General features: G+C 41.2%; 1 protein-coding gene across 1 annotated transcript; it reads right to left on the minus strand.

Annotated features, from left to right (window-relative positions):
• Window positions 1-17,085: 17,085 nt before the first annotated feature.
• On the minus strand, window positions 17,086-18,418 carry HOXD1 (homeobox D1). Its single transcript, XM_036255074.1, has 2 exons — window positions 17,785-18,418; window positions 17,086-17,399 (listed from the first exon to the last, which is right to left on the minus strand). Exons 1-2 carry the CDS (start codon window positions 18,416-18,418, stop codon window positions 17,086-17,088), a joined length of 948 nt encoding a protein of 315 aa, XP_036110967.1.
• Window positions 18,419-20,563: the final 2,145 nt, after the last annotated feature.

The raw sequence follows: 20,563 nt of genomic DNA on the forward strand, positions 1-20,563 counted from the left end.
ATGTCCACACCAAACAGTCAGAATTCCAGATTCATCTTTAACTATAGAACATTCCACAAGAAAAATCTAATAATCCCGTGGGTCATCCAGAACCACTGAACACATACCCTATATTCTAAATATAACTCTCTGCATTTTTCCTTAGAAAAACACTAATCACATGTGTGGGCCATATGTTGCAGTCTAATATCTCCCTAATCAGCCAGGAATTTCCTTGGATTTTTCATAGGATCCCCGAGGAACTAAAAATAGACAGCAGGAGAATCCAGTCTGAAGTAATCATCTTAGATTGAGTCAACTATAATCATATATGTAATGGTACCAGGATGGGTAGATAAATTGGGGTGTATTAAATGTTCCTGAATTTGTTTGTTTATCTTTTTTTTTTAACCCTCACCCAAGGATATGCTCATCAATTTTAGAGAGAGAGAAGAGGAAGGGAGAGAATGAGAAAGTGAGAGAGAGAAGAATGAATGTGAGAGAGAAACATTGATTGACCTCCAGTATACATGGTGACCGGGGATCAACCCAGGTATGTGCCCTGACCCGAACTGAACCCATAAACTTTTGGTGTATGGGATGATGCTCCGACCAAATGAGCCACTGGCCCAGGGCTTATCTATTTTCTTTTTTTATCCTCACCCGAGGATATTTTTCCATTTTTTGTACAGATAGAGTGGGAGGGAGAGAGAGGAAGGAGAGAGAGAGAGAAACATCGATGTGAAGGGACACATCGAGTGGCTGCCACCCGCACGACCAACCAGGGCCGGGGACAAACTGCAACCGAAGTACGTGCCCTTAGCGGGAACCGAACCCGGGTCTCTCCGGACCGCAGGCCGACGCTCTAACCGCTGAGCCAAACTGGCCAGGGCCTTATCTATTTTCAATTATTACTTTTAAATTATGGGGAAAATCTCTCATCAAAATATTTTATAATTCATGAATCATAAATAAGACCGTTGGTGTAAGGCCATAGTTACTCACTTCAAAAACACTGTATCTTCACAATGGAAAACTAAATGCTGTAAAAAAGAAGGATCTTTTACCCTTTGCGACAGCACGGATGGACCTGGAGATTATTATGCTAAGTGAAATAAGCCAGACAAAGACAAGTATCACATGATCTCACTTACATTCAGAATCTAATGAACAGAATAAACTGACAAACAAAACAGGTTCAGAGGCATGGAAGCATGGAACAGACTGACAGACCTCAGAGGAGAAGGGGATGGAAGGGAAGGAAAAAGATTAACCAAAAAACAAATACGCATATATGCATTGCCCATGGACACAGACAATAGTGTGGTGAAGGCCTTGGGAGGGGCAGGGGCTGGGTGGAGGAGGCAAAGCAAGGGGAAAACAGGGGACATCTCTAATACTGTCAAAAATAAATTAAAAAATAAACCCCTCACCCTGGCTGGTGTGGCTCTGTAGTTAGAGTGCTGTGTATGTACTGAAGGATCGTGGGTTCAATTCCTAGTCAAGGGCACATACCTGGGTTGCAGGTTTAGTCCCCAGCCCGGGTTGGGGCACATGTGGTAGGCAACCAATCAATGTCTCTCTCTCTCTCTCTCTCTCTCTCTCTCTCTCTCTCTCTCCCCCTCCTTCCCACCCTCCCTCTAACTCCCTCCCTCCCACCCTCCCTCCTTCTCTCTAAAAAATCAGTGGAAAAATATCCTTGGGTGAGGACTAACAACAACAACAACAAAACCCCCTATGTTTGAGGTGAATAGGAAATGCACCAGAATAACTCACAGACAGTGGGACCGCTTGTGGTTAGAAGATTCCCCAGTGCAATCTGTCTGCTGAGCATTTCTCTATCTGCAAAGGAGGAAAGCTTTGGAAATTGCTATTGATGAGTCACTCTAAAGCCCTATATCAGAATCAAACCCAGAGCAAATTGGGTATATCCATCTCCCAAGAGTTCTGAGCCACAAGTTTTGAGCCTCAGGTCTCCAAGGCCTTCTGAGTATAGAAACTGCTGTGGCAGGGTCTCCTTCTTTCTCAAGGTCTGTGGAGCTGGCGTGAAGGGAGAAGAGGGAGGGGGAGAATGAGAATATAAGGAAGCACTTTCTTGCCCATTACCATAGGTTGTTTGATTCTTTTAAATTGATAGTTCACAGAATTATATATATCTTTTCTTTTCTGTAACTCCAGTAAATATGTTCACTGCAATTAAATAAGATTTTTCAGTCCATTACCCTGTAATGGATGCAGCCTTTGGGTATTTTTGAAAACTAAAATTAAAAGAAAAATGAGCAAGTAAATATGTTGATTAATGCATCTATAAGGATCTTTATACTATCTTTTAAACCAACTAATGAACATTTTAAAGCAAAATAATAACATGAAAATAAATATACTGTGTCTTCGTAATCATAAACCTCTTTTTCAAAACACCAATGAATGAATAGTCAACCCCATTCCAAAGATGAAGACAGTGAGACATGAAGAGACCAACTTGCAGTCACACACAGTAAGTTGGTAGGTGCAGCAGCAGCAGCTGTCTAAAACTGCTGACTCGGCCAGGGGACAGGGATGACCAGGACATTTATCAAGTTTCACAGTTGCACCCAATTTGCCCTGGCTAATTTGGCTCAGTGGTCAGAGCATTAGCCTGCAGCCTGGAGGGTCACATGTTTGATTCCCGGTCAAAGGCACATACCTGGGTTGCAGGTTTGATCCCCAGCCCTAGTCAGGGTTGTGCAGGAAGCAACCAATCAATCTCTCTCTCTCTCTCTCTCTCTCTCTCTCTCTCTCTCTCTCTCTCTCCCTCCCTCTCTCCTTCCCTCCCTCCCTCCCACTCCTCCCTTTCATTCTATCTAAAAATCAATGGAAAATATCCTTCAGTGAGGATTAAGCAACAACAATTTGCTTAAAGGAAGAATGGCTTTATTTATATTTTCCAGTCTGTACCTTCCTTCAGAGGTTGCTTTTCAAGCTCTCTGTTAGGGCAGAGAAAGGCAAATGAAGCTTGTTTTCATGTCTTCCTGCATCCCCCAACCCAGGGCCAGTTTAAGGCCTTTCTCTAGACCCTAACCCACCTCTATGTTTCTCCTATTTCTGGGTTAGGAATACAACTAGGATTGGAGCTGAAGATGGATATGGCACCCAATCTCCAAGATCTCACCTCCTAGTCTTCAGCCTCCCACACTGGCCTGTGTGACTCATAGAACGTTCCGTCATGATAGTGTGTCATTTCAGAGGTTAGATCATTAAGGCATTGCAGCTTCTGCCTTGGTTTCTTGAATTTCTTGTTTTGAAGGACTCAGTAGCTATGCCATGAGCCCTTGGGCAGCTGCATAGAGAAGCCCATATAGAGAGGACTGAGCCATCTGAGTGAGCCGCCTTGGGAGGGAATCTCTAGGCCCAGTCAAGCCATCAGATTGCTGCAGCCCAACTGACATCTGGCTGCAACCTTGAGAGATCCTGAACCAGAACTACCCAGCCAAACCACTCCAGAATTCCAGACCCACAGAAATTGTGAAGTTTAATAAATGACTATTGTTGTTTTAAGTCACTAAATTTGGGGGTGATTTGTTGCATTGCAATGGATAACTAATACAGAAAGTTAATGTATAACCCCTCTTGAGGGGCATTTATACTTTAACCAGAGTCTTTTACTAAAGAAAAAAATAAATGGTAAAATGACAGCCCCTCCATCACCAGGCAGCCCCTCCCCTGCTCTGCCTTCTTAGTAAGTCTGTCCTTTCTATTGTGGGAAAATAAAATGTAGTGATTCGGGCATCAGGTTACATTTTCCCCCTCAGGCCTAGGCAGAGAGATTCATCATTATAACTTAGTCCCCTCCTCCTGGTTTCAAGAAAACCAGAGAGTTAATGGGCATATAAAGGATCTGATTATTGTAGTTCCAACCCTGGCTCTACATTGAGCCCCCAGTGCAGTATCTCTGGGCCTTTTTTTTTTTTAAGGTAAAATGAGGGATGGCTAACATACATTTAGTGCTTACTATATACCAAAAGCTATCCTTAAATACTTTTTATGTATTGTTTTATTTAATCCTTACAACAATCTCATAAGATAATACCATTTTGGCCCTGGCCGATTTGGCTCAGCAGTTGGAGCGTCGGCCTGCAGTTCAGAGAGATGTGGGTTCGGTTCCCGCTAAGGGCACGTGCCTCGGTTGCAGTTTGTCCCCGGCCCTGGTTGGTCATGCGGGTGGCGGCCACTCGATGTGTCCTTTCACATCGGTGTTTCTCTCTCTCTTCCTCTCTCTCCCTCCCACTCTATCTGAACAAAAAATGGAAAAATGTCCTCGGGTGAGGATTAAAAAAAAAAAGGGTAATACCATTTTGTTCATTTCCCCACAAGGAAAGTAAAACACAGAAGAGGTCAAATGACTTGCCCAAAGTCAAACATCAAGTACTAGTTTGAACCCAGACCCTCTGATTTTCAAACATGTTCTGAGCCCAAACAATTAGGATTCTGTGCTGTGAGAAGCTGCTCCTCCACTCCCTGATCATGCCACCTTTAGCCAGGTGTGCTGGGGCTATATAGCCATCTTAGGTGCTCACCTGCCCTGGCCACGAATCTCACTTCCTCCTCCATCAACTTTCCCCTCTCTTGAAGTTTTCATTTCCGCATTGACTTGGACTCATTAGGGTATACTAAAAAAATAATTCCTGGTTAAAATGTAAATATGTTATCTGGGAAATGCACAACAACCTGCTGTCATCATCCTTGACCCGGTAGCAGAGAACAGAGCCCAAAAGGAATAGGAAACAAGGCAGATACAATTGAATCTGGGGGGAATTTGGGGAAGACATAAAATGTAGCATTTCTGGGTGTTGGAAGGCCACTTGAGCAGTGGAGGAGTACACAATAGGTGAGCAGAGAGTACCACCCGCACACACACTCCAGACACAAAGAGAAAACTGTAAGTTCAATTATCCGGAAGTTTACAATCAGAAAACTCAAAAATATGTTTTTTTTATTTAAGCATATATATAATTTAGTGTCATTTTAAAAATACAATTTTATCACAAATGACTTATAATGAAAGTGAGGTACAGCAAAATAATTTGTTTTGAAAACATTATACTAATTGAAACAAGCCAGATACAATAGGCCAAATATTATATGATTCCACTAACTTGAATTACTTACACTAGACAAATTTATAGAGCTAGAAAGTAGAAAGGTAGTTACCAGAGGCTGGGGCAGGGGGGATGAGGAGTTAATGTTTAATGTGTGCATAATTTCAGCTTGGGAAAATGAATGTGTTTCATGCCACTGAATTGTACATTTAAAAATAGGTAAAACAGTGTTTTAATTTATGAATATTTTACCATAATAAAGTTTTAAAAATCATTTCTGTTTCTATAGCTCTAAAGTCTGTATCTGGTCTTATCTCATGCCTTTTGCCTCAGTTACTAACTCCTTCACATTTTTCCTCCAAAGTATCTGTTTCATGTTTTATGTTTCTTCATTGCCTCAAGCCCTCATCATCTCTCAGCAAGTCTATTGAAATGAATCCTTAAGTGGCCTCTCTGACTTCTGCCTCTTCCCATCTAATCTATTTTACAACACTGCTTTCTAGATCATCTCAATGTTGAGCACTCATAGTGCCTCATTCTTGCCTATTCTTGCCTCTAGAAGAAGCTTGAAACATATTAAAACCGTCTTCTCTTTCATTCAGAGGGAAACTCAGTACTATATGTAGTGGTGAACACATGTTTTTAATGTGCATTATTTCAGTTAATCTTGATTGTGAAATATAGCATACTTCTAGAAGAGTGCATTGAACTTTTGGGTACAGTTTAAAAAAACAATCACTTGTGCAACCAGGTTACGTTTGAACATTGTCAGTTAGTACTTTAGAGCTGACTCGATTCACTACTGACTGGAAGGTGTGGGTTGACCTACAGGGTGAGCGGTGGCGGAAAGAGCCTTAGAAAAGGGAGATATAGAGGCGAACTTCTCTTACTTTATCATATTAACCCAAGCATGGGAGCTAGCACCTTCTAGAAGGACCAGAGTAGGACACATATACAACTCTTTTTTTTTTTTTTTAATCTGTTTGGTAATTATGGTATATAAAATCAACATGAGCCGGGCTGGTGGGGCTCAGTGGATTGAGCAACATCCCATGGACTGAGAGGTCCCAGTTTGATTCCAAGTCAGGGTACCTACCTGGGTTTCAGGCTTGATTCCCAGTGAGGGGATCAACATCGATGTTTCTAGCTCTCTCTCCCCATCTCTCTCCAGAAAAAAAAAATCAATAAAAACATATTTAAAAAATAAAATAATAGCAATATGACACTAAACATAGCAAAAAAGAGTTAGGAAGATGAATGTATTCCAACTCCTGCCCTGGAGGAGATAGACACGGATGCAGATCACTGCAGTAAACAGCGAGCGCTCCATAATTAAGATGAGTACAGAGTGCAATGTGGCGCACAGCAGGGCTTGGAAACAGAAGGCACTAAAATGAACCAAACTATGAAACAAAGCAAGAAGCAATTAGTAGTGGGATCTTTGTTCATCATTTAGTCCAAAATTCCCACTTTGAGCCGAGAAAGTTCTTGGGAACCAAAAGACATGAAGGAAAAAAACCTACTCCATTTCTCCATTGCCAGTCTGTGGAGCAATTGACAGCCAGTTACCTGTGGAAGTTTTGGAATTCCCTTCTCCGGAGATCTTATGATTGACTCTGAAGGCTTATGTAGTCAATGGGCTGCCAAATTTGTTAAAGCAACTGGGTGTGCGCCAGACTGCCACTTCATTTTGTGCTGTGTAGACACAGTCCTAGGCATGTGAAGCTCCCATAAAGCACTTAACGTTATTTTTGGACTTGTCTGATCTCCCTTACTACTGAGTTTATAAGTTCCTTGAGGGCAGTGCATCACATAGGCTTCTGAGAAACAAACTGCACCCACTCAAGCTAGTTTAAATGGGGCCGGGAGTGGAAGGGGGAGCTTTAATTATCGCCAGGAGGGTCACAGACCTAGGTTTGTAAGTGGCTTCCACAGCCCTGAATGTAAACCAGATACAGGACCTAGAGCTGACATCACCACCATGGATAAGCCTCAGAAAACAGTGAAGAAGGGCTGTTAGAGGAAGAAGTAGATTCCGGGCAAGCTCAAACAAGCAGCCTTGTAATAAATGCTCCACAGAATTTTAATAATCTCAGCCAAATGAAGATACTGAATATAGTTACCAAAAAAATATACACAGTTCTTTTAAGTTTTCCCACACATACCTAGAGGTATCGAGTTGCTAATGAAACAAGCCTACTTTAAAATAAAACCAGTGAAAGAATGATAATTTTCCTCACTGTGGTTATCTAACCTTCAATTAGCCTCATAAAGGCTTAACCAAACCTTTTTTTGTGTTTGGTTTGTTTTTGGGATTGTTTTTTTTTTTCCTTCTTTTAATTCACAGACCACTAAAATTTTATGTCTTCGTACAACTGAAAGATAGAAATCAAAGAATGTTTTTGGTGTTGCTCTCCAGAAAAAATGCAAAGCTATTAAGAATACACATTCTTATTTTAAAAATTGATGTTATCTTTATTAACTTGCTTTTAGCATTAAAAGCAACATTTCTTAAGTTTGGCTTTATAAGTATTGAGAAAAATGTTACTCAGAAGTATAGTTTTCCATATTTCATGGTTCTCCATTTTACTTAAGCAAAAGTATTCTTTTCTTATTCTTTTGCTAATCATGAATTCTGCTTTTATCAGCACAATTTGGAGCTTGTTTCCAACTGGTAGGATGAAAATTGAACATATGTGACAACCAAGTACTGAATTCCCTGTTGAAGAAATGAATGATAGACCTTATCTATCATTTATTTGACTCATGTGTACACCCATGTATATTACAGACATTTTTATTTAATTATTCAGGAATCGGCACATGAGATGCATTATCTAATTCCTTTGGGGTCTCCCACTGGCAAAAATAAATGTAATGACTATGGCTACCAAATGTATTTTTCCCTTTATCACACATTTTAAAGTAATGACTTTATTACTTCTACATTTAATGATTTATTATTTAAAAATTTCTTAATATAAGAGGAAAGTACTATAAACAATCAACAAAATCTATGTAGAAATAATCATCAGCAACATTAGGTGAACATATTTCTTGACATCTCTTTCTGTGTATACACACAGATATGAAGAGTGAGGAGCACATGGAGAGAGAGTTTGGTACACAGCAATAATTTTATAAAACTGGGTACATTCCATGCATGTTATTTTTAAAATAAAAGTATTATATTTAACAAAAGAAAGAAATAACTAACAGATAACTGTCTCTTCTTCACTGCGAGGGTAGCTTTAAAAGAGCCTTCCAATATTAAAAGGGAAATATATTTTTAAAGTTTGAATTTTCTAGCAACCCAAATGTGTTTTTGAATTTTATTAGTGTTCCCCTTTAAAAAAATAAAATAAAATAAAGTGTCCCTAATACAACCTAATCTTAATTGAGAAAGCTTTAGGCTAACTCTACTTGTCCTCAGTTCAAAATAATAATTGTTTTATAACCAAAATTGGAAGTGGCAGAATTGGAAAATATGAAATTTTTATTTACAAGTAACCTCAGGCAACTTACCTTTGTCTTTGTGATACATATTGAGTCAGGGACATTTATAAAGCAATACCTTTATTTATCTTTGATCATTCAGAATAAAATGTATTCAGTTTTTTTGGTGTAATAAAATGTGTAGCATAAAATAATTTGAGTCTATGAGACCAGTTAAGAAACCTATGACATCTTCCTATAAAATACATAAATTATGAAAATGAAGGGCCAAGCCAAAAATCACAAACCTTCTATAAAAGTGGACTTGGACAGTTCTTGGATAGCACCACCATGTGACAAATTCCAAAGCACTTTAAGAAATTCAAACACAGCTGTTTTTAAACTTTGCAAAGAAACCATATGCTGGTAGAAAAAAATAAATAAATAAACGAACAAACAAACAGAAACAATTAATCTGGTTGCATGTGGGCTTTTATTTGCAGTCAAAACAGAGGAATAAATTGGGCTTTTTGACAGGTAAATCCAAGAAAGTTCAAATTGCTTTTAGATTTGATTGAAAACTTTTAGGGATAAGTAGTATACTATTTTTTGCCTGAACAAGAAGTATTATAGTTTTAATCTGTCCTTTGGAGCTTATTTTATTTATTTACATTGACTATCTTTTCTTTTCTTTTCTTCTTATGTTTTATTTTATTTTTATTATTTTTTAATTCTCACCTGAGGATATTTTTTCCATTTAGTTTTAGATATAGTGGAGGGGAGGGAGGGAGAGAGAGAAGGAGAAAGAAACATCGATATTAGAGAGACACATCAACTGGTTGCCCCCACATAGGGACAAATCACAACCAAGGTGCGTCCCCTTGGCCAGAATCGAACCCACTACTCTTTGCTCCACGGGCCGACTCTCTAACCACTGAGCAAAACCGGCCAGGGCAACTCTCTATCTTCTCTATAATTCTTTCATAATAAAGCCAACAGAGTTCATGAATTTGAAATTTAGATCAGGTTTGAAATGTAAGAGGAGATATAAACATTTATATATAATAGAGTAATCATTCATTCAAGCAGTTGAATATTAACACTATTTGGACAAGGAAAAATAAAATACTTTCTATTTTATTTAGGACTATCCTTTAGCCATTAATGAAACCTCAAAGTATTGTCCTCTTTGCAGCAAGCGCCCCCCCCCCCCCCCCCCCGATTTAATAGCAGGCTTTCATAAACCGACAATGGACATAGTTACAGGTTTATGTGCATTTGGGGAAAATTCATGATTCCCCACTGCCAGAGCAGGTAGAGGAAAAATTTTCTTCTTTCCGTAGCAACAGAATCAAGAATGTGATTGATGCCATTTTAACTTTGATGTCAACAGAACACAGCTTTAGTCTCTATTTTTGAGAAATATAAATTCAACCTGGGGAGGCAGCATAATGTAGAAAACTCATGTAAATCATCACTGCATTCTAATTTACAACACCTGACTCTCAAAATACCAGGCATGCCAATTCACATATTCTTTGACATAGGAAAACATTGAGCAGAAGTGTGATGAATTTCAGTTTTCTGCATTGCCCGGAATGGTCCAGTAAACTGAAAGTAGTGTTTAATGTTCTGATGCCCCTTTTGTCCTTTATTTCTCCCAGGCTTCTTCTAAGGTCTTGGGCTCTTAATTCATGGGTGCTCAGCCATTGCTCATATCAAGTATCCATCAGCTGACACTTTACTTTCTCCTGGTATCACGTGCCACCAATATTTGGCAAATTTCAGCAATAACACTAAGCCCTTTCTCTTCAACCTGATTTCCTGTGATTCTTGTTCCCCTCTCAATATCTCTTTAATTCTAATAGTCTGTGACTGGCACTTGGAACTCAATAAATATTTCTCTCCCTCAGCCAATGTCTTTCCATGCTAGCTGCCTATTATGACTTTCAGAATCTATTCTGTCTTAATAGTTAGCAAATTTTTATTAAGCATCAGACATTGTACTATGCAATCTACATTATTACCTGTGTTCATCCTCAGAAATCAATGAAGTAAGGATATTATTATTCCTATTTTTAAGAGAGGAATGTAGAACTGAGGAACATGGTGTCACTTGTCCCAGGATTTTCTCCCAAGCCTATCTGCCTCCAAGGTGCACTACTGAACCACTACATTTAATTGTCTCCAGACCTTTCTTGAGAAACTCCACACTGGACCTTGTTTGGTTTCAATAACCTTCCTCCGGTGATTTTGTTCCCATAAGGAACACAAGTGACAGTAGCAAGCAATAAATGCAATATGTTAAAAAGCCTCAAACAACAACCAAAGTGCATTCTAAATTATATTCTGTAAGGATAAAAGGGATCTTTTAGATAACATTTCACACTCTTTGTTGGTTTACACTGTATTCAATAAAAAGAATGTGCCTTAAAGCATAGGAGGGAAATCTATAGTTCCTCCTTCAGCTCCCAGCCTCCTATTTGTATTTTATTGTGTGGTCAAGAATAGCTATGTTCTACTGTAAATAATGAAATCCAAAGAATACTTAGCAATAAATCGTTATAGTGCTCTTCACCTAGCAGAAGAGGTGCCTGATGAGTAGCACTGTACCATTTGATCTAATAAAACTATATACAACATTCAGCAAATAGTGTAGGACCACTGTTATGTACAAGGTACTCAATGAGAGATAAAATATATACCCGTGGAGAAAGAACTAATGGGGAGGGGGAAGAGGGAGACAGCACCAGAGAGGGAGAGGAAGAGGGGTAAAGGGGAGGAAAAGAGAGAGAGAGAATAAAACAAGATCTCATAATATGGCAGCAGATTGTAAGTGTTGAGCGAGTATTACAAACAATAAATGCTGCAGAAACTTGGAGGAGCTTTAAAACTGTGTGGTGCAAAAATAATTTTACAGATGTGGTAGGATCTGAGCTGTGCTGTTAAAGAATGACTTTGGATAGGCAGGGAGAAAGTATGAGATAATTATGAGAGCAGAATGGCATGAGAAATCGTTTCAAGGCAAAAAAAAAAAAAAAAGCATAAATTTCCTTGAGGAAAGAATGAACAGACTATTCTAATGGGGTGAAGTTTTTGTGTCAAGAAAAGGTATAAGATTAACATAGAAAATACAGGTGTTGGGGGACTTGAATCTCAGGCTAAAGATGTTTCAATTTCTCCCACTGGCAACCAGGAACTTCGGAGAATTACAGTGGATTGGCTGGAAAGGCTACCAGAGGCAAGGAGACCAGGGAGGCACCCATTACATGTCTGAAGGAGAGATGATAAGGCTGAAGCCGGCGGAGAAGGAAAAAAGAGAGTGCTTTGGAAAGGAGTGATTTCCTTTAATAATAGAGGTTGTTCATTATTTCTTTTCTTCAACAGAAGCGAGCATTTATTTTGCAATCCCACATATCTTAAAGGAAGAAAAATTCAAAATTATTTCTCTATTCTGAAAGTTGCCCACTTTGAAGTATAAAATTAAGGACAAGGAGATTGAGAATCTGAATGCAAAGTTCTGACACCTATTTGAAAAGCTTCTTATTAGACCCTAATTTATCTGTTGAAAGGGAAGTGGTAACTTTGGGGTTGAGGGGGCAATGAGCATTGCTAGATTTTTCAGTTCATCAACTAAAGACCAGTGAGAAACATTGCCAACTCACACATACAAACACACACATATACATCCTAAAGCTAGAGAGATGAAATTTTAAAGGCCTCAAACATTACTCCAATAACACCTCTTGTTGATGATAATATTATAGAGCTCCAATATTGTTAAATATACTCTTCAGTAATAAACAGCAGAGTAAAGGATTATGGAAGAATACTAAGGTGATAAGAAAACTTAATGACCATCCAGACCAATTTCACCATTTAAAAGGAGAAACTGAGACCAGGGAAGTTATTTTCCCTTTTAATCAGAAAACACAACTGGTGCTAAAATCCAGGTTTCCTCCCTTAAGAATAATGTTCTTCATAACAGTCTGAGGAATACAGTAGACCCAGACACATGGAAATAGGGCACAGACTGACATCCCTCAGAAGAGGGGATGGGGGGTGGGGGGATGGGAAGAGATAAACCACAGAACTTATATGCATGTATGCATGACCAATGGACATGGACAACTAAGCCGGGGACAGGGTGGAGGGGGGGTGGGGTGGGGGGTGCCCATGGGGTAAAAAGGTAAAATATCTGTAACAAAAAAATAAATAAAAATTCATAAAAAAAAAAAAAGAATAATGTTCTTTTTCACACAATCCTTTACCTCAGCCTCAGTGATTCCATCCTTCTGGGAAATTCTTAGAAGCTAAGAGTGTAGCTGTGGGCTCTCCAGCTCTGCATTTCTCTTCTGTTTGTGTCATTGAGAAGGAAGCACACAGAAAAGGCCCACCAGGGAGAGAGGGCTTCCATTCCAAGGCAGTAAAGTAACTTGGCCATCAAGTAGCCCAAAGTGGGACTGAGATACTCAGATTGTAGGACAAAGCCCCAACCTGCCCTTGTCCACAATATCGATTTTGAATGCACTTGAAGATCAAACATAATTGTGACTCGAAGATGTTGGAGGAAATCGATCATTGTTACACTCTTACAGGCAGTGGCTGGGTAGTGGTTTTGGAGCAATGGTTTCAAGAAGGGGCAGAGATGAATTTACCATGAACCCAAAGAAACTTAAGTTTCACTAACTTGGGCCCTTCTAGATCCTAGGAGGTGCCCTAGCAAATTTGTATTTATGATTTTTGTTTCTTAAAGAGGACCCATCAAATTGTAGTTTAGCTTCTACACAGTCCCTAAGGATGGGATATGCCAAATAGTCCAGTGCCCTCTAGAAATGCCTAAACGTGTAAGTGACCTGCTTTATTAGTTATTTATAAGTCCAAATGTACACTCTTTGACCATTCTTTCCAAATTATATCAATAGCACTATTAGAAATGGAAGAGGTAATGTTTAAATCTTTACAATCTAAGTAATAGAATTCCTTTTCATATCGATATTTAGGATTTCTTTCCTCTTAGTGCATTATGGAATTTAGCCAGTTTCTATTGAGATTATATTTCTGAATAATAAGTATAACTTAAGCAGATACAAGTTAGATGTTAAATAAAACTATTTTTGTATATTTGTTGCATGTTCATGCCCCGGAAATATGCTATAAAAGTCAAACCTTGATTTCTATTTAGATGGAGATTTATCATTATTTGTGAGATATGTCCAGTATGGTTTCACTTTAAAACCACAAATAAAGTTTTAACAATGGGCATTTTTCTTGTTGAGAGGTCTGTGGTCAGACTAAACATCTCTGTGAAACTGATTAGGTCCTGAGGTTTTCAAATTCAATATTCAGCAAATATAGAGCATTTGTTTGGTCAGAAGAAATAATTAAGAACATCAGAGCTAATGCAACTCTCCTGCTCCTGCCCCCTCCTTTCTAATGACATGATAATCAGACATAACCTCTTCTGGTCTTGGGCCTTGCCATATATAAGATTGAGGCAGAATAAATCACATACAATTAATCTTTTGAGAATCTAGGTGACATCGCTTTGGGTTTTTACATCGACAAAACCTTTCTTTGCTACTATGCAAGTAATGGAAGTTTTATATGCTATTAAATACTTTATTTCTTTTTCCTCACTCCCAACTATCCTGAATGCAGAAAAATAGACACACGGTCATTCTGTCAAGACAAAAAGACATTGAATTACACAACAGCCAGAACTGTCCATTGTGTATTCATTCCCGTAATGGGTTGCTGGAGGGTGAATTAGCATGTTTCATTTAAAATCTTGTTAAATACAAATGGGATTGTTTTAGCAGTTGCACAATTTGAGTAGCAACCATCACATTTTATGGAAGATCTGACTCAAAATAACACAAGGTTCTGAATAATGAGAAGGGGACTGGTCTATAAACAATCCACATGGAATAGTTACCTCCACTGATGAGATGTATTTGATAATTTCTAAAGTCCACTTTTCCTGTATAAACACAGTATCATCATAATTCTGGGGATGGCATTTGCTTTCTTAGAACGAAATTCTCTTTCTTCCAATGATAGGCCTAAAATAAAATATGCAGAAGTCACTGAATTGTTTCTGTAGCATTTTCATATTGAAAGGGACCTCCAAAGGTCATCTAGTTCATCCCGATCTACAGCCAGGACTCTCCCTAATACTGAATATAGCTATATAGTGATCTACATTAAGAAAGCTTTTAAAGATCCCTAGGGTTGGTCAAAAAATAGGTAATATTGTCCTGATTCATGGAACAGCATTATACGTATGTCAAAATAGCCACCTTCATCAAGGAAGCCATCCATCAAGGCTAAGTGCTAGTAGTAGCTTTAAAAAAAAAAAAAAAAAAAAAAAAAAAGCTTCCTCAAAGAAAAAGGTGGTAGATTAAGGAACAAGAGTGTTGGTATTTTTTGTTTGTTTGTTTAGGTGTACACTTGAACTCTTATCAAAAAGGAAACATTGTCTTGTCAAAGCCCCACTGCAGGGGAAACTCAGAGTTGGCTGTAAACTGATCACAACTCCTTTAACATGTCCTTTCAAATAGCTACAGAGCTCAGAGGGGAGGCTGTTGTTTTCAAACAAGATCTGATTAGCATCAAGGTAGTGAAGGACAGATGGCAAAACATAAGAATAATATTGACAGATCTGCTTTCTAAGTGGTATCTTTTCCCCCTTACGAGCCGAGTTTGTTAGAGCTGATACTTTTATTTCAACTCCATTAAACTGTGAATGCAAAGGACAGGAATTGCATTATAATTTCAATCTTCTAAGACAATTAATCATATTACTGTTTTATAAGGAAAGTAATCCTCCACAATCATTAGACCTCTAAATTATTGGATTTGAGGCACTACTCTAGAATCTAGAAATCCTAGCCAAAAAAAGGAGAGCTGAGGTTCTTATCTGGATGATTTGAGCCTTTAAGTCTTTCAGTTGAATTATACAGAGAACTTAAAGATATAGCTATAGCTATCTATATAGGGAGGAAAATGACCTGCCCTGACAATTGTCCCAAGTATCTCCTTGATTTTGTGTTTTAACATTGCATTTTTTCAAATAATATTTCTGTAAAGTTACATAAAAGTTTGGTCAACCACAGGTGCCTTCATGATGGGAACTGGGGAACTGGGTAGAAATAAGGTTAGAGAAGAGGTTGTTTTTTTTTTTTACCACATACCCTCATGCCAACTTTCAAACTGTATACTGTACTTCTTCCTATGACTTCATTTGAAAGTATTTAATTTCAAAAACAGAAAGGCGCCTCTGTGCTATCTCTTATAAGGCCAGATGCTCAATCTGGGTTACAGAAAGTAGAAAGCTCTGACTACTGGCCTCTCCCAACCTCTTTATAATACTTGACTTTGGAAATGGGAATTTAGACATTTGAGAACTTTTGATGACCAGCTGCCTTTCTCAGAGAATACTAATCAACTAGGAAAGTCTTCAGGTGACCCTTCTTTTTTTTTTTTTTTTGTAAGACCAGGAGGCAAAAAAACAAAACACATCTCTCTTCAGTGTCTCCTTGGCTTTACAACATTCCCACAGTGCAGTCTACATATTTGCCATAAAACTAGAGCATTTAAGGTAAGGAAGTAATTCCTAGGTTACTCAGATATTTGACATAATAGTGTTATTTTTTTCTCCCTTAAACTGTTCAGATAATTGTCTCAAACTTGTGTACACAACCTGTAATAAGTGTTATTTTTTAAAGTTATCAACCTAAGCAAATTCCCATGACAGAATCATGAAATTCCAAATAGAAGAAACTGAATCAGCTTGAAAGGAAATCAAAATGAGAGTAAGGAAAAGCAGAGAGTAGCATATTCTGTCATTTTTATTATTAAAAAGTTCAAACATTTTACATGCTATGACATTAAATGTCATATAAGTTCATTTCAAGCAAACCTTTTTAAAAATATACATACTGTATATATTTACATTCAAGTTTGAGTAACTGGTATCAAGGTGTAGTTCAGGTTCTAACCTGTACCCACCTTGTGGATTTGTTCAGCTACTAACTAAACAGCGATTGTATCTTCACTCAGGCACACGGAGAGGTAGAAACTGCTTCTTAAAGAAAAACAAAACTGGAGTGCAAATGTGAAGATCACCATTGAAGCAGCTTAGCTACATCAAAGAGGCCCTAACTAGCTTTGGTCATCTCAAGAAGCTGAATACAGTAGCCTTGTCCTTTAAATTAAAACCAGAAAAACTTTGGGTAGATGCTCTTTTGAGCACATCAGGGGGTTGGCAGAGCTCTTCAACTAATGCACTGCAATTCTGCACCCAGGAATTGCATATTACTAAGGCAACATAGCAGCAGGGTTGGGCTGGCAGCTGGGTACCGTTTCCCTGATAAGACACAGATAATACACGTATGAGTGGCTTAAGAGGCCGCAAATTAATACCTACAGCCTGGAACTCAGAAGTCGACTGAGATACTTCCTTTCCCAAGTGAAACCTCGATTTCTGCCCAGGCCCACCTCCATCCCAAACCGAGCTAGTGAGTCTAGACAGGGGTGGGCTGGCCTATAACTTCTGCAGGCCAAGTTTCCTCAGCCTCCAGATTAAACCTCAGGAGGGCTCTTGGGCATGAGAAGGGCTCCCCGGGTTCTTGCCTGAGAGGGTAAGTTGGAGGGAAGCCACAGGGGTGGCGGGGGGCAAAAGTCCTTCTCGCTCCCTTTTCTTCTGTTTCATCCTGCGGTTCTGGAACCAGATTTTGACTTGGGTGTCATTCAGCTGCAAGGAGTTGGCTATCTCGATGCGTCGGGCTCTAGTTAAGTACTTATTGAAGTGAAACTCCTTCTCCAGTTCTGTCAGTTGCTTGGTGCTGAAATTCGTGCGGATCGCGCTGCAGGGGCTAGCAGCCCCACACTCCGAGAGTTTGCCTGCAACGTAAAGACAGAGCGTCAGAGAGGCCAGCGAACGCCGAGACCAAATACCCGCGAGCAGTGGGGCTACAGTTAAAATCACAGCCACACCGCAGCCCTCCTGGATCCCTATGAGCACAGTTGAACTTGGAGAAATGATCCATGGGAAGAGCCCCCCCCCCCCAATCTTCCTGCAATTTTCCCCATGCCTGGCACACGTTTCGGGCGTGTTTGGGGCACGGTCACTGGGATTCGCTTGCTTTAATAACACCTTGGAACGCGTTTCCTCCGTGGAACCCAAACTGCCGTCTAGAGGAACAGCTACAAGTGCTCCTAGCGCAATTCCTCGGAGCAGGCTCTGTCCCCAACCTCAGGAGCGTCTGTCCAAGACTCAAGTACTTACTTTTCTTAGTGGCGTTCCTCTTCACTTTCATCCACTCGAACGTGCTGAAAGCGGCGGGGAGGCCGGAGGCTGGGGAGGCGGACTTGGGGTAGGCGCCAGGGGCCGGGGACGCGGTTTGGAAGGCCCCGGAGTGGCCGTCGGCGGGCTCTTTGAGACACGCCGGGAAGGGGCCGGGCTCGCCAAAGGCCGCGTAATCCACCTGACCGCTGAGGAGCAAGGAGCTACCGCCCGAGAAGACGGCCGAGGTGGCGTAGTGGACGTGCGCCCCGCCATCGTCCGCCAGCCGCCCGAGCGCGCACGGGAAGTCGTACGCGGGTCCAGGCCCCAGGAAGGCGTAGTCTGCGCCCCCAGCCGCGGCAGGTGCGGTGCCCGGTTCGTAGGCACCTTCAAGAGTACACGGCACGTACGGTGGCGCGGCAGGGGGCGGCGCGGGGGTGGTCGGTGGTGAAGGCGCGGGTCCGGCGGCGGCCAGGGGCAGGCAGCTGACGAAGGCGCCGTCGCCACTGCCCAGTGGGAAGGCAGGCTGCAGGGCCACCGGCCGGGCATCGGCGTGGCGGAACTTGGGCGCGAAGCTGAGCAGGTCCCCAGCGCCTCCGGTGCTGCCGCAGGACACGTACTCCAGGTAGGAGCTCATGGTTCCAGCCCTCCCACCTGAGCGCGCGGGGTGCGGGGCTGCGGGGCTGCGGGCCCGCAAGACCGCCGCGCTCTGTGCTGCTCCGCCTTTCTTCTCTACCCTAGATGCCCTCACGGAGCCATGGCGAGCGAACCCGAGGTAAATAGTGGCCTAATATAGCGGCCGGAGTGGCCACGTGGCGCTGGCCGGCCAATGGGCGCCTTCCCCGCACGGCCTGGGACTCCCTCCACGCGCCTGCCCCACCGCCAACTTTGCCGAACCTGCGGGAGGCCGCCACCCAGTGGCCCCCGGCAGTGGGTAGAGCCGGCACGGCCCTGGGGCGGCCTGGGTAAGGGCGGGGTTAGGGCGCGGGGCGAGAGCCTGGGACGCCTGATCCCTGGACAGGTATTGGATGAGGTGTGAGGTGGAAGGTAGGACTGGCCTCTCTGGTGAGGATGAGAGGATGGAGGGGGCGACTTTTCTGGGTCATGGTTGGCTAGTCGCTCAGGTGCAGATTGTAGGTGTCGCATTATGGAAGGGCTTAAAAGGGAGCGCGGAGCTCAGCCGGTGGGGACTGGCCCTGGCCTTTCTCCAGGGAATGCAGTTATTCCTCTTTTTTTCTCTGTACGTTTGGTTTTCTTGGCCCTGATGGTGTTTCTCTCCTAAACCTGGAGCAGAAGTTTGATTTTTTTCCCCATTTCTCCGATTTACAGGACTACATTTTATACTGTAAATGTTGGATACCTGGGGAGGCACTACATGTTCACTTTTAGACTGGAATCTCACATTACTTCGCAGTATTCCCTTCAGCTTCTTCATTCCTTCCATTTGTGGCCACAAAAGTGCTAGTGTTGGAGTGACAGATTTTGATTTGGACAGAAGAAAGTTTCTGCCTTGTTCGGGAGTTTAACTCATTTCCCCCTCTGACTAGGTTGTGGAAATAAAGAACCTGCCCTTGTGGTGGAATGCTCATTGTGCTCCTATATGGGAGGTTGGCACACGCACTGGTGCTGGGCACGCTTTCTCCTGGGCACTTGGCTCAAGGGCGCAAAGGCTTCCTAGGGACGGGTCAGACCTCAGAGGTTTGCACAGGCTTGTATCACGAAGCAATTAAAGCTTCTGTTCCATCAGATAAGTGCTGCGTTGTCTCTTGCGAGTGAAATCTGAGGGCTTACAATGTTAATGGGCTCATATCTTTCCCTTGATAATATGGTTTTGTTTACTGAGTGTAGAGAGACGGGAAATAAAAGTGCAGTTGGCACAGGAAATGTGAAGAGTAGAAGGGTTACAAAGACAGGATTTACACTGACAAACTTTCCAACTTTCTTGAATATTTCTTTCAATGTTTCCCTCTTTCAGGTTGTAGGAAAATAACAAATTAAACAAATAAATGTTATTTACACACAGCAGTAATGAAAGAAGGCGTTTCCTAAAACTGTGTGAATCAAGAGTCTACTCTTGGCTTTTCAAGTGCCTTTGAGAACTTGATCTATTACAGCCTCTGAGTTATGGTGACCGAGGTTTTATTATTGTTTTACTGATCCACTTGTTATGAAAGAGCTATTGAGCCCTTGCCTAAAATTCCACTCTGAGGAAGTCTGGAAAATAGGAGACATTACAGTCCAGGGAGCCAGTTCCTTACAGGGATGTGAACTTGTGCATAAACAAAGCCACACCAAAAGGGTTACTGCTGGTGAGGCTGAAGTTGAGCCAAGCTAGGGGAGGGTTGAGTCATAGCGCAGAGTAGGTAGATAGAGAGGAACCAGCTCAAAGCTAAAGGGGTCTGGGATTCTTGCACTGCTGGAGTGCTTGAAAATAGAATCCTCAAAGCTAAAGGGGTCTGGGATTCTTGCACTGCTGGAGTGCTTGAAAATAGAATCCTATGCTCATAGAAAATACCCGTTCAAACTTGATGTTGCTACTTCAGTTTTCTCTTGTAGCCAATCAAATGACAAAGTTCCTAAATAGTTTTTAAAAAGAGAAAAATAAAGGCTTCTCTATCACCCTGGTTAGAAACTGCTAGCTCAGGCTTCAAATGTAGGTGCATTTCTTCACTGTCCTTCCTCTGCACCCTTAATGCAAAAGTATCAGCAAATCACATGCTGCCCAGTTCACAGTGCCCTCATAGCCACCTCTGTCTAGACTTTAATAACCAGTTCTTACCAG

This window comes from Molossus molossus, unplaced genomic scaffold (genome assembly GCF_014108415.1).
Source record: "Molossus molossus isolate mMolMol1 unplaced genomic scaffold, mMolMol1.p scaffold_m16_p_11, whole genome shotgun sequence".
NCBI lineage: Eukaryota > Metazoa > Chordata > Mammalia > Chiroptera > Molossidae > Molossus > Molossus molossus.

Coding starts and splice junctions, on each gene's coding strand:
- HOXD1 (XM_036255074.1), bottom strand. CDS start 18,418: ATGAGCTCCTACCTGGAGTACGTGTCCTGCGGCAGCACCGGAGGCGCT. Junction 17,400..17,784: donor GAGGAACGCCACTAAGAAAA/GTAAGTACTTGA, acceptor TTTACGTTGCAG/GCAAACTCTCGGAGTGTGGG.